The sequence below is a fragment of the Phacochoerus africanus genome, chromosome 4 (genome assembly GCF_016906955.1).
Source record: "Phacochoerus africanus isolate WHEZ1 chromosome 4, ROS_Pafr_v1, whole genome shotgun sequence".
Taxonomy (NCBI): domain Eukaryota; kingdom Metazoa; phylum Chordata; class Mammalia; order Artiodactyla; family Suidae; genus Phacochoerus; species Phacochoerus africanus.
Window position 1 is genome coordinate 388,304 of NC_062547.1, and position 13,751 is coordinate 402,054.

The following is a 13,751-nucleotide window of genomic DNA, read 5'->3' on the forward strand; positions in this document are numbered from 1 at the left end:
GGCAGGAGCTGGGGGACATCTGAGCCTTTGCTGCACAGACGACCAGGGCGCGGATGGGGCAGGCGATAAGGAAGCGCTCCGCCCTGGCTCCCCAGGCTGAAAGGGCAGCTGGGCGTGGCCACGGTCCGGGCCTCCTTCCCTCTGACAGCGCTGCCCTGCGGGGGCTTCCTCGGTGGTACCCAGACGGCAGACAGCATGGAGCGGGCTCGCAGGGCCGGGATGAATTTCTCCTTTATTGATGCCAAGAGCAACCCTTACTCCCCCCCACCCTGCCCCTCCGCCAGGCTCCCCTTGTCCATGGAGGAAAGCTCCTTCTTCCTCAGGGTGGCATCGGGGACCCCTCCGCAGCAGGGATGGCTGGTTCTGACACCAGGGCCCCAGCCCTCAGTCCAGGAGGCAGCCAGGGAGACCAGGCCTGATCCACTGGGGGCTTCATGGGCATCCTGCAGAGACAGCCAGGTTAGGGGCGGCAGCCCGAGACCTCCGCACCTGGGGAAACCAAGCCTCCTCTGGTCACCAGCGCTGACAGTTTCACCTTCCCAGACCCCTGGCCCATGGCCGTGTCCAGTTGCTGGCCCAGGGAGGGAAGGGCTGGGCGTTGGGGCTGGCGCTCACCAGGCCTGCAGGGCGGGCATGTGGGACCACAGCTGGCAGAGGTGGTCTTCCCCAGACTTGGTCCAGGCTGTGCTCTTCTCCGGATCCTGCTGGCTGCGCCCCACCCCAAGTCAGAATTAGTCAGCAGTTGGGAGCGGGCCACCGCCCCCGCGGTGCTCCCCGCCGCCCCTCACCTGCGCTTCCCCACCAGGCCCTGCAGCAGCCGCTGCAGCCGCGCGCTGTCCCGCAGGCGGCTGAGCTCGCTCGTGAACGTCCCGTCCGAGTGTCGCGGGGCCCTGCGGAGGGGGCGGCAGGCGGGTCAGGGCCAGGCCGGGGTGCAGGCCGAGCGGCGGGCGGGCCGGGGTCCGCGGGCTCACCTGGGGGGCGCGGGGCGCGCGGCGCAGCCCGTGAGCAGCAGCAGCGGCGGCGGCAGCAGTAGCAGCAGCAGCAGGGCCCGCGTGGCCATGGTGGGCGCGCCGGCGGGGGCTGAGCGGGCGCCGGACCGCGGCCCCTTTATAGCGGAGCCGCCGGGGCTCCGCGCCGCGCCCCATCGATCGCGCGGGAAGGTCAGGGCCGCCCCCCCAGCTGTCGCCCGGCTGCCTGCCCGCCCGCACCGCCGCGGTGGCGCCCCGCGGCCGGCCCCGCTGGGGTCGGGCGCCCCGGGAGCGAGGAGCGAGGGGGACACCGCGGGCGGGGGAGGGCTGGCGCTTCCTGCAGGGGAACAGCCTGTGCAAAGCCTCGGGCTTCCCGGAGCCGCCACGGACGCTTAGGAGGCCGAGCAGAGCCCCGGCCAGGATGCGCGGAGGGCCAGGATGCGCGGAGGGCCCGGGGCGGGCAGTCGCGGGGCAGGGCTGGGACCAAGGCCAAAGCCGCCGAAGCTGCGGACCGAGTGACCTTTTCCCACTGCGGGGCGTGGGGCTCCGGGAGGAGAGGAGCGGGGAGCGGCGGGCAGGTGGCGCGCGGGGCCGCGGGCCGCGCAAGAGGGGGCCTCGGGACACCCCCCCCCCCGCCTTTGTTCGCGTTTTTTTTGTTTTGTTTTGTTTTGTTGCCTTTTCTAGGGCGGCATGTGGAGGTTCCCAGACTAGGGGTCGAATCGGAACTGTAGCCGCCGGCCTACATACACCACAGCCACAGCAACCCCAGATCTGAGCCACATTTGCAACCTACACCCCAGCTCCTGGCAACGCCAGATTCTTGACCCACTGGGCGAGGTCAGGGATCGAACCCGCAACCTCATGGTTCCTAGTGGGATTTGTTTCCACTGCGCCACGACGGGAATTCCAATTAGTAGACTTTTTTTAGAGCAGTTAGGGTTTACAGAAAAATGGAGCTGAAAGTACATGGACCTCTCTCTCAAACACACACACACTCGCTGGCACACCAAAGGCCTCCTCAGCACTGGACACTCATTTGGGCCATTTGTTACAACTGATGGGCCAATGCTGATACCTTGCTGTTAACCAAATCCATGCTCGGCAGTAGGGTTCATCTTGGTATTGCACATCCTGTGGGTTTTAACAAATGTGCACTGACACGTGTCCGCCAGGATAGAGGGCCGGTGCACCGAGCATTTCTCGGCCCTAAAACCCCCCTGGGCCACCTGTTCATCCCTCCCCCAGCCACTGATCCTTTTACGCTCTCCACCGTTTTACTGCCTCCAGAATGTCACAGAGCTGGATCCCACAGTGCGTGGCCTTTTCTCATTGGCTTCTTCCGCTTAGTGTTATGTGTTACAGTGCCTCCTCGTCCTTCCGTGGCCTGCTAGCTCTTTTATTTTTAGCACTGAATAATGTTTCACGATCTGAGGCGCCAGTTTATCTGTTCACCTAAGGAACATCTTGGAGGTTTCCATGTTTTGGTGATTATGAAAGAAGATGCTCCGAACAGCCAGGCGCAGGGTTTTGTGTGGCCATAAGTTTTCAGCTCCTCTGGGTCAGCAGCAGGGACCACGATTGCAGGCTCACACGGCTTGAGTATGATTTTCCTTGGGGGAAACCACCAGACCATCTTCCAAAGGGACCGAACAATTCTGCATTCACACCAGGGCAGGCATATTGGGATCGCATTGTTTCCGTACATGTTTTTTTTTTGTTTTGTTTTTTTGTTTTTTTGTTTTTTTTGGCCAAGCCCACAGCTTGCAGAAGTTCCCAGGCCAGGAGTCATAGCAGTGACAAGGCTGGATCCTTAAGCTGCTGAACAACCAGGGAGTTCCCGTATACGTATTTTGTTGTTGTTGTTGCTATTTCTTTGGGCCGCTCCCGCGGCATATGGAGGTTCCCAGGCCAGGGGTTGAATCGGAGCTGCAGCCACCGGCCTACGCCAGAGCCACAGCAACGCGGGATCCGAGCCGCGTCTGCAACCTACACCACAGCTCACGGCAACGCCGGATCGTTAACCCACTGAGCAAGGGCAGGGACCGAACCCGCAACCTCATGGTTCCTAGTCGGATTCGTTAACCACTGCGCCACGACGGGAACTCCCGTATACATATTTTTAAACAGCTTCTTTGGCCTCTTCTTGCACAAATTAGGCAGATTAAAGCCTGTAATAAACTGTAACACCGTTGACATTGACCCGTTAATTCCAGTCGCAAGAACACTCCCAACACCAAGTACTGATGTAACCGGTGGATTTCTTAGCGCCTCAGACACTCATGCGACCAGACAGAACATCACAGGAAAAACCTTCCTGCTAAAAAGAGTGAGGCGTTCCCGCTGTGGCCCAGCAGGTTAAGAACCCAGCCGAGCATCCAAAACCAAAGACGAAAAGCCTCGTTCGACCCTTGGACGCCAGGAGAGCCCCAGAGAGGCCCAGGACGTGAACCCCTGCTCCGGCCTCATCGCACACCCAGACCCGCTCCTGTGGATGCCGGGCCCAAGGCGCCAGGCAGACCGCGCTCTGTGGGCCGGCCGATCCCGATAACTGCTGGTTTCAGGGACGGGATCCTGTGAAAGAACGAGCAGCTTTATTTCCTCAGAGTGGAACGTAGGAGGGGAGCACATCGAAACACAGGCCTTCCTCTCACTGGCACAGTTTGATTCTCTGAACAGTAATGTGCAGAAAATATTGTCCCTACGCCTTTTTTGTTTTACTCATTTGTTTAATCTTTTCTTTCTTTCTTTCTTTCCTTCTTTCTTCCTTCCTTCCTTCCTTCCTTCCTTCCTTCCTTCCTTCCTTCCTTTCTTTCTTTCTTCCTTCCTTCCTTCCTTCCTTCCTTCCTTCCTTCCTTCCTTCCTTCCTTCCTTCCTTCCTTCCTTCCTTCTCTTTCTTTCTTTCTTTCTTTCTTTCTTTCTTTCTTTCTTTTCTTTTCTGGGAAAGTTCTGGGAACTCCAGAACTGCTGTTTTAACCAAGAGTTATGTCAAACCTCAGGGAGCTTCTGTCGTGGCGCAGTGGTTAACGAATCCGACTAGGAACCACGAGGTTGCAGGTTCGATCCCTGGCCTTGCTCAGTGGGTTAAGGATCCAGCGTTGCCCTGAGCTGTGGTGTAGGTCACAGGTGTGGCTCAGATCTGGCACTGCTGTGGCTCTGGCGTAGGCTGGTGACTCTGGCTCCGATGAGACCCCTAGCCTGGGAACCTCCAGATGCCGTGGGAGCAACCCTAGAAAAGGCAAAAAGACAAAAAAACCAAAAATGTCAAACCTCAGTTAATTGTGTCTGCTCTTGGTTCTCCGTGGCGAGTGTTGAAGGAGGGGTGCTGGAAACACCTGCTTCTCCCACATCACAACCACTCCCCTGTTGCCCGCTTTCCTCGGGGCTGCGGAGTCCCGGGGACTTACATTATGTTCAGCTGAACCCACTCTATTACTGCGGCTCCAGGCCTGGCTTTGGGGATGTGGGCCTGGAATCCACAGTAATATGGTGTGACCTTACGGTGGCCCGAATGGACACTATCTCTTAACGACTAGAAAGAGAAACATAGGTTTTATCATTGTAGAGAATTAAAAACACACAAAAGTAGGCGTTCCCTGGTGGCGCAATGGCTGAAGGACCTGATGCTGTCACTACAGCAGCGGAGGAGGCTGCTGTGGCGAGAGTTCCGTCCCTTGCCTGGAAACTCTCCCATGTGCCAAAAGGCGTCAGCCGAAAAAAGGGAGGAGAAGCCGTCGCCAAAGCCGAGGTCATAGAGATTGGCCCCTGTGTTCTTCCAAGGGTTTCGTGGTTTTGAACCCTTATTAAAGTCTCGGACTCCTCTCGGGTTCACTTTTGTGTGGGTGTGTTTGTGTGGGGGTGGGCTAGGGCTCACCTCCATGGCTTTGCACGGGGATGTCCGCGTGTTCCAACACCTCGTACTGAAGAAACTCCTCTCTCCCCACCAAACAGTCAGGGCACCTTGTTGGAATCAGCTGATCGCAGATGCACAGGTTCATCTAGGAACCTTCGCAGCTTCGCAGCAAGTTTTGAAATCATCGGTTGGGCCAACTTTGCCTTTCTTTGTCGGGATTGTTTTAGTTACTTGGGTTTCTTTGCAATAATGCCATGTGAATTCAGGGTTGGCGTTTCCATTTCTTAAAAGAAAAAAAAAAAAAAAAGTCCACTGCGGACTTCTCGCTGTGGCCCCATGGGATTTGCAGCATCCCTGGAGGGCGGGGACGCAGGTTCGATCCTGGCCTGGCCCAGCGGGTTAAGGATCTGGCGTTGCCTCAGCTGCAGTGCAGGCTGAAACTGCGGCTCAGATTTGATCCCTGGCCTGGGAACTCCATATCCCCGCAGGCAGCGAAAAGAGCAAGAAGAAAGAAAACCGGCCATTGAGGTCTTGCGAGGGAGCGTGTAGACTCTGGGGATCGCCTTTGGGTCTCACAGCTTGGCCGTAAACCTTCCGGTCAATCCACAGACATTAGACTGACTTGTTTATGGCTCCTTCATCTCTCCCAGCACCGTCTTGTGGTTTTCAACGTGCAAGTTTTTCACCTTCTTGGTTAAATTTATCACTGAGTATTTTATTCTTTATGATGCTATTGCAAGTTAATTAATTATTACTATTATTATTATTATTATTGTCTTTTTGAGGGCCGCACCCACAGCACATGGAGGTTCCCAGGCTAGGGGGTCTAATCAGAGCTACAGCCACAGGCCTCCACCAGAGCCACAGCTACACCAGATCCGAGCCGCGTCTTCAACCTACACCACAGCTCACGGCAACGCCAGATCCTTAACCCACTGAGCAAAGCCAGGGATCGAACCTGCAACCTCATGGTTCCTAGTTGGATTCATTTCCCCTGAGCCATGACGGGAACTCTGCAGATTAACTATCTCCTTCGTTTCATTTTTGGATTGTTCATTGCTAGTGTATAGACACATAACTGATTTTGATATGTCAGTCTTATACCTGCCACTTCGCTTAGTTTTTTAGCTCTGGCAGATTTTGAGCTGTTTGTTCGTTTTGTGTTCCTTCAGGATTTTTTTTTTTTTTTCGGCCAAACTTGAGACATTTGGAATTTCCCAGGCCAGGGATCGAATCTGAGCCACAGCTTCAGCCTACGAATATGTCACAGTGGGTGGCGATACAGGATTCTTAACTGACACCTCCACAAAGACCTGAGCCATTGCAGTTGGGTTTTTTTTTTTAGGCCCTCACCTGTGACACATGGATGCTCCCAGGCTAGGTGTTGAGTCAGAGCTGTAGCTGCCAGCCTACACTGCAGCCACAGCAACGCAGGATCTGAGCTATGTCTGCAACCTAAACCACAGCTCACAGCAACACCAAATCCTTAACGCACTGAGCGAGGCCAGGCATCGAACACACGTCTTACCACTGAGCCATGATGGGAACTCCTGCAGTCAGATTTTTAAACTCCAGGATTTTCTGTACATAAGATCGTGCCATCTGCAAATAGAAATAGTTTTTACTTTGTTCTTTCCAATTTTGGATGTCTGTTTATTTCTTTTTCTCACCTAATTGTTCTGGCTAGAATTTCTAGCCCATGTTGAATAGAAGCAGCCAAAGTGGGGATCCTTGTCTTTTTCTGGATCTCTCCTCATTTAAGAAGAAGCTACTTGTGTGTTTGTCACATATGGCCTTTACCACGTTGAGGAAGTTTTCTTTCTATTCCTAGTTTATTGAGTCTTTTTCGTCGTGAGAGGGTGTTGGACTTCATCAAATGCTTTTTCTGCACCGAGATGATTACATTTTTCCTCCATGCTATTAATGTGGTGTATTAGATCGATCGAGTTTTGTCCGTTGAATCACCCTTGCCTTCCTGGGATAAATCCCCACTTGGTCATAATCCTGTAAAAATGCTGCTGGATTTGGTTTGATGATCCTTTGTTTATTTATTTATTTATTCTTTTAAGGGCCGTACCCAAGCCATATGGAGGTTCCCAGGCTAGGGGTCAAATTGGAGCTACAGCTGCTGACCTACGCCACTGCCACAGCAACGCGGGCTCTGAGCCAGGTCTTTGACCTACACCACAGCTCACAGCAATGCCAGATCCTCAACCCACTGAGCGAGGCCAGGAATCGAACCTGCATCCTCATGGATGCTAGTTGGGTTCGTTAACCACTGAGCCACGACAGGAACTCCTGGAAGGTTTTAATTTTAATGAAGTCCAGAAATCTATTTTTTCATTTGCAGATCATACCTCTGGTGTTAGGTCAAAAATCCTTTGCCAGAGTTCCCGTCGTGGCTCAGTGGTTAATGAATCCGACTAGGAACCATGAGGTGGTGGGTTCGATCCCTGGCCTCGCTCAGTGGGTTAAGGATCCGGCATTGCCATGAGCTGTGGTGTAGGTTGCAGATGTGGCTCGGATCTGGCGTGGCTGTGGCTCTGGTGTAGGCCGTCAGCTGTAGCTCTGATTCGACCCCTAGCCTGGGAACCTCCATATGCCAAGGGTGCAGCCCTAGAAGAGACAAAAAGACAAAAAAAAAATTCTTCGCCTAACCCCTAGTCACAAAGATTTTCTACCATCTTTTCTTACAAAAATTTTATAGATTTAGATTTTACACTTATTTATTTATTTGTATCTCTTTAGGGCAACACCAGCACATGTGAAAGTTTCCGGGTCTACTCCTCAGTCGCAGCAACGCCAGATGTGAGCCCTATATATGATCTACACCACAGCTCGCTGCAATGCTGGATCTTTAACCAGCCAGGACTCGAACCCGCATCCTCATGGATACTAGTTGAGTTCTTAACCTGCTGAGCCACAATGAGAACTCCTGAAATTCTCCTCTGTTCCTAGATTGCTGAACGCTTTTGTCATAAATGGATGTAGGATTTTGTCAAATTTTTTCAGCATCAATCAATATGATCCTGTGTTTTTTTTCTTCTTCAGATTGTTAATCGATGTCTTACACTGCTTTGAGTCCTTTCTTCTTTTGAGGTGTTGATGCTATGAATTTTCCTCTGAGCACGGCTTTAACTCCATTCTATACATTTTTTATAATGATTTTTATTTTTTCCATTATAGTTGGTTTACAGTGTTCTGTCAGTTTTCTCCTGTGCAGCAAAGTGACCCAGTCACACATATATACATTCTTTTTCTCACATTATCTTCCATCATGTTCCAACACAAGTGACTGGATATTGTTCCCTGTCCTATCCATCCCATACATTTTGATAAGAGGTATTTTAGTTTTCTTCAATTAAAATATTTTATTTGGGTCAAGAATCCAGGATGGTCACTGCATTGGCCTGGGTCACTGCTATGGCATGGGTTTGATCTCTGGCCTGGGGAACGTTCACATGTTGCATGCATGCCCAAAATTAATTAAATAATTAATTTTTAATTTTTGGCCACACTTGCAGCAGACAGAAGTTCCTGGGCCAGGGATCGAACCCATACCACAGGAGTGACCCAGGCCACTGCAGTGACAGTGCTGGATCCTTAACATGTTGAGCCACAAGAGAACTCCTAAAATATCTTCTAATTTCTCCTTTGACTCATAAATTATTTAGAATTCTGTTACTTTCCAAATTTTCAGAGACGTTTCTGGTATCTTTCTGATTTTGGTCTCTAGTTGCATTCCTTCTTATGGTCAGAGAACATATTTTGTATGCTTTTCATTCTTCAAAATGCTGTTAAGATTTCTCTCCTGCCGCAGACTGTGGCCTGTCTTGGTGACGGTTGTATATCCATTTGAAGAGAATATGTTTTCTGCTGTCGTCGGAAGGAATGTTCCATAAATGTCGGCTATAGCTACCGGGTGTGGGTTTGTTCGGATTCTTCTGTAGCTCTGCTGATATTCTCCCGGTTCTATTGATTAAGGAGAGAGTCTTAGACTTTCGAGTGACTCTGGAAAACCAAATATACCATATTCTCCTAAATGTTTCAAGCATCCCGTAAAACTCTGCAGCAGGTGGTCACAAAACCAGCTCCAACGCCTGCCCAAGGGTTGCCATTAGGGGGGTGCTGGTCCCACAGCCCCAGCTGTGCTCTGCTCCGGAGGGTTGGGCCGTGGTCTCTGTCCGAGACGATGGGGGCGGGGGGTGGGGGGGAGCACTGCTCAGGGCCTGCACACTCACCTTCAACCCTTCAACTGGCCAGAGGTTCCAGACAGCACCAGGACACCCCTCTCCCCTTCCTGCACCCTGGGGTCACACACAGCTCACCCCTGGAACGAACTTTGACTTCCTACTGTTTATGTTTTGTTGTGTGGGTTTTGGCTGCACTCTCGGCATATGGAAGCTCCCAGGCCAGGGACTGAGTTCGAGCCACAGCGGCGCCCCCAGCTCTTTAAGGCCCTGTGCCACAGTGGGAATTCCGGATGTGTTCCTTATGCTTACTCTTATTGGTAGGCAGCTCTGTGCATTTTGAAAGGTGTCTTCAACTTTGTAACCACCGCTGGTTCCAGGACCCTCTGAGGTCCCTCGGGCCCCTGGTTGTCAGCCCTGACTCCAAGCCCCCAGGGCCACAGTTCTAAACGTGTGTGTACCTGAAAACAGACCTTCAAACACAAAAGCAAGAAGTGATGTGGAGGCCCGAAACCGCGCGGAGAGCTGGGAAGACGCCCCGCTGCACTCGGAAACGTCCGTATTCCGCTCCCGGTGACGGACACAGCACAGGAAGACGGGACAAGACCATCTGGACACTTTCACAACTGACCGCCTGAGAGGAGCAGAGTAGACGTGCTTTCCGAGTGCATGGGGAGCCTTTCTTAAGACAGACTGTATTCAGAGGCATGAAATAAACCTTAACAAACTTCAACAAACCGAGGTGGTTTTTTTTTTAGGGCCACACCCATGGCACTTGGAGGTTCCCAGGCTAGGGGCTGAATCCAAGCTGCAGCCGCCGGCCTCCACCACAGCCACAGCCATGCCAGATCTGAGCTGTGTCTGTGACCCACACCACAGCTCAGGGCAACGCCAGAACCTTAACCCACTGAGGGAGGCCAGGGATGGAACCTGTAACCTCATGGATGCTGGTCAGATTCGTTTCCACTGAGCCACGAAAGGAACTCCCAGAATCGGGGTCTTACGTAGCATTTTTTTCCCTCCCCACAAAGGAACCAAACTCGATATAGACAGTGAAAGAAAAGAGGGAAAAAAATCTCCAAATGCGTGAAAGTTACCACAGTGGGAAGTAACGCCCGGGCTACAGAGGAACTCCCAGGGAAAGCAGAAAACATTTGAAACTGAAGAAAACTGAAAATACAAAAGCGCATGGGATGCGTCCTAGAGGGGAATTTATCGCTCTGAATACCCACCCTACAGAAGAGGGACTATCTCAATAAACGGCCAAAAATCTCTAGAATTATAAACAACTTATACAACCCAACAGCAAAAAAGCCAATCAATCAATGGAAAAATGGGCAAAAGACCTGAACAGACATTTCTCCAAAGAAGATATACAGATGGCCAACAAACACATGAAAAAATGCTCAACATCGCTGATTATAAGAGAAATGCAAATCAAAACTACCATGAGATATCACCTGACACCAGTCAGAATGGCCATCATTAATAAATCCACAAACAACAAGTGCTGGAGGGGCTGTGGAGAAAAGGGAACCCTCCTGCACTCTTGGTGGGAATGTCAACTGGTACAGCCACTATGGAGAACAGTCTGGAGATACCTTAGAAATCTATACATAGAACTTCCATATGACCCCGCAATCCCACTCTTGGGCATCTATCCGGACAAAACTCTACTTAAAAGAGACACGTGCACCCGCATGTTCATTGCAGCCCTATTCACAATAGCCAGGACATGGAAACAACCCAAATGTCCATCGACAGATGATTGGATTCAGAAGAAGTGGTATATATACACAATGGAATACTACTCAGCCATAAAAAAGAATGACATAATGCCATTTGCAGCAACATGGATGGAACTAGAGAATCTCATCCTGAGTGAAATGAGCCAGAAAGACAAAGACAAATACCATATGATATCACTTATAACTGGAATCTAATATCCAGCACAAATGAACATCTCCTCAGAAAAGAAAATCATGGACTTGGAGAAGAGACTTGTGGCTGCCTGATGGGAGGGGGAGGGAGTGGGAGGGATCGGGAGCTTGGGCTTATCAGACACAATTTAGAATAGATTTACAAGGAGATCCTGCTGAATAGCATTGAGAACTTTGTCTAGGAGTTCCCGTCGTGGTGCAGTGGTTAACGAATCCGACTAGGAACCATGAGGTTGCGGGTTCGGTCCCTGCCCTTGCTCAGTGGGTTAACGATCCGGCGTGGCCATGAGCTGTGGTGTAGGTTGCAGATGCGGCTCGGATCTTGCGTTGCTGTGGCTCTGGCGTAGGCCAGAGATTACAGCTCCGATTCGACCCCTAGCCTGGGAACCTCCATATGCTGCGGGAGCGGCCCAAGAAATAGCAAAAAGACAAAAAAAAAAAAGAGAACTTTGTCTAGATACTCATGTTGCAACAGAACAAAGGGTGGGGGGAAAATGTAATTGTAATGTATACATGTAAGGATAACCTGACCCCCTTGCTGTACAGTGGGAAAAGAAAAAAATTTAAAAAAAAAAAACAAGCAGAAAGGCATAACTCTTTCCGACTTCAAGCAATATTACAAAGCCACAGTCATCAAAACAGTGTGGTACTGGTACCAAAACAGACAGACCGACCAATGGAACAGAAGAGAGAAGCCAGACAAAGGAGACAAGAACATGAAATGGGAAAAAGAAAGTCTATTCAGCAAGAATGGCTGGGAAACCTGGACAGCTGCATGCAAAGCAATGACACTAAAACACACCCTCACACCAGGCACAAAAATAAACTCACATTGGCTTAAAGACTTACGTATAAGACAAGACACCATCAAACTCCTCAAAGAGAACAGAGGCAAGACAATCTATGACACCAACCTTACAAACACTTTCTCAGGTCGGTCTCCCAAAGCAGCAGAAATAAAAGCAAAAATAAACCAATGGGACCTCATGAAACTGACACGCTTTTGCACAGCAAAGGAAACCAAACAAACAAACAAACAAAAAAAAGCCAAAAAGACAACTTACAGAACAGGAGAAAATAGTGTCAAATGATGCAACGGACAAGGGCTTCATCTCTAGAATATACAAGCAACGTACACAACTCCACAGCAAAAAAGCCAACAACCCAATGGAAAAATGGGCAAAAGACCTGAATAAACATGTCTCCAAGGAAGACGTACAGATGGCCAACAAGCACATGACAACATGCTCCACATCCCTGATTATTGGAGGGATTACTGGAGGCGTCACAAAGGAACGTGCATCAGATGGCCCGTGAGTGACACAACTGCAGCCGCTTCTTGGCCCTTTTAGTGACGGGCTCTAGGTCATAGTAAAAGTCCTTAAGGAAAACTTGCCGTACATTTTCCTTGCGCGAAAACAAGGAAACGGGTGCTTTTATAATCTGGGAGAGGGTGGTTTGGGCCGACTCCCTGTGTCCCGTGGGTGCAGCGCAGTCTTAGCTGCACCCACAGCCCGTCCTGCTCCTGCAGTCCTGCGTTGGCAGGTGGAGGGCAATGGGCACATAGGCTCAGCCATGGGGGGAGGGAGGGCCACCCCCAGTTCTCCGGAGAAGCCCCGGACTGGCGGGTTTGTAGGAGGAGGCGCTGCAGCTGGAGAAGCTTCTCCCGTGGGGCCTTTCTCTGTGGAGAATAAGTGACTCAGACAGAACTTGTCTAAAGAGCAGGGGAGTTCCTGCTGTGGCGCAGTGGGCTGGTGCTCCAGCTGGTCTCCACGCAGGCTCCGGGGCAATCCCCAGCCCAGGGCAGTGGGGTAAGGATCCCGCGTTGCTGCAGCTCTGGCGAAAGTCACAGCTCCCGCTCGAATTAGATCCCTGGCCTGGGAACTTCCATGTGCCGTGGAGGCTGTCAAAAAGCAAAGCAAAGCAGGCGTTCCCGTCATGGCTCAGCGGTTCCCGAACCCAACAAGCATCCATGAGGCCGCGGGTTCCGTCTCTGGCCTTGCTCAGTGGGCTAAGGACCTGGCGTTGCCATGAGCTGTCGTCCGAGGCTCAGATCCGGCCTTCTGTGGCTGTGGTGTAGGCCGGCAGCTGCAGCTCTGCTTCGACCTTAACCCTGGGAAACTCTATATGCTGCCGGTACAGCCCTAAAAAGAAAAAGAAAAACCACGCAGAATTCCAGCTACTGCTGGGGTTTTATCATGGCCTTTCCTCCGGTTTGGGTCTTTTCAGGCTCAGAAGAGCCAACAGCCCAGGGGCACAGGCTGGGAGGTGCCGGCCCGGGGACTGGGGTTGACGACTCCGCTGCGGGTAGAGGATGAAGGCTCAGGCAGCGGATGTGGTGGCGGGTGACTGAGTGTGGTCCAGACTGGTGGAGAGGCAGCTGGATGAGGGTGTGCGATCACTGCTGCGGACGTCAGGTAGGGTCCTGTTGGGTGTCGAGGGTGGAAGGGGGAGCACCACGGAGGTGGAAGCGGCCTGAAAAGGACTTCTCCCAGTCGCGTAAAGGGGACGGAGTGGGAAGTGGCTCCCCCCTCGCCTGGACGGACCCCAGGAGCGACCTTGGGGAGGGGACGCCAGCTTGGCTCCAAGAAGGGACCCGGGGGAGGGTGGGGCCTCTGGGGCCGCGCAGGATGGCGCTGGCGTGGGTGCCGGCGAATCTCCAGGGAAGATCCGGCCGGCCTTCCGTCCCCGTCCGTTTCTCGGGGCGCAGAGCCGCCCGTCGCTCGCCAACCCTGCGCGGCGCGGAGCGATGCTGGGCCGCCGGTGCCAATCAGCTCGCCTAACACGGATCTCGCTGGGCTGT

At 52.2% G+C, this 13,751-nt stretch overlaps 1 protein-coding gene across 1 annotated transcript; it reads right to left on the bottom strand.

Annotated features, from left to right (window-relative positions):
• Positions 1-264: 264 nt before the first annotated feature.
• Positions 265-4,963, bottom strand: SCT (secretin). Its single transcript, XM_047774058.1, has 5 exons — positions 4,840-4,963; positions 972-1,305; positions 789-890; positions 616-708; positions 265-443 (listed from the first exon to the last, which is right to left on the bottom strand). The coding sequence occupies exons 1-5, from the start codon at positions 4,961-4,963 to the stop codon at positions 320-322; spliced, it is 777 nt and encodes a 258-aa protein (XP_047630014.1). The 3' UTR covers positions 265-319.
• Positions 4,964-13,751: the final 8,788 nt, after the last annotated feature.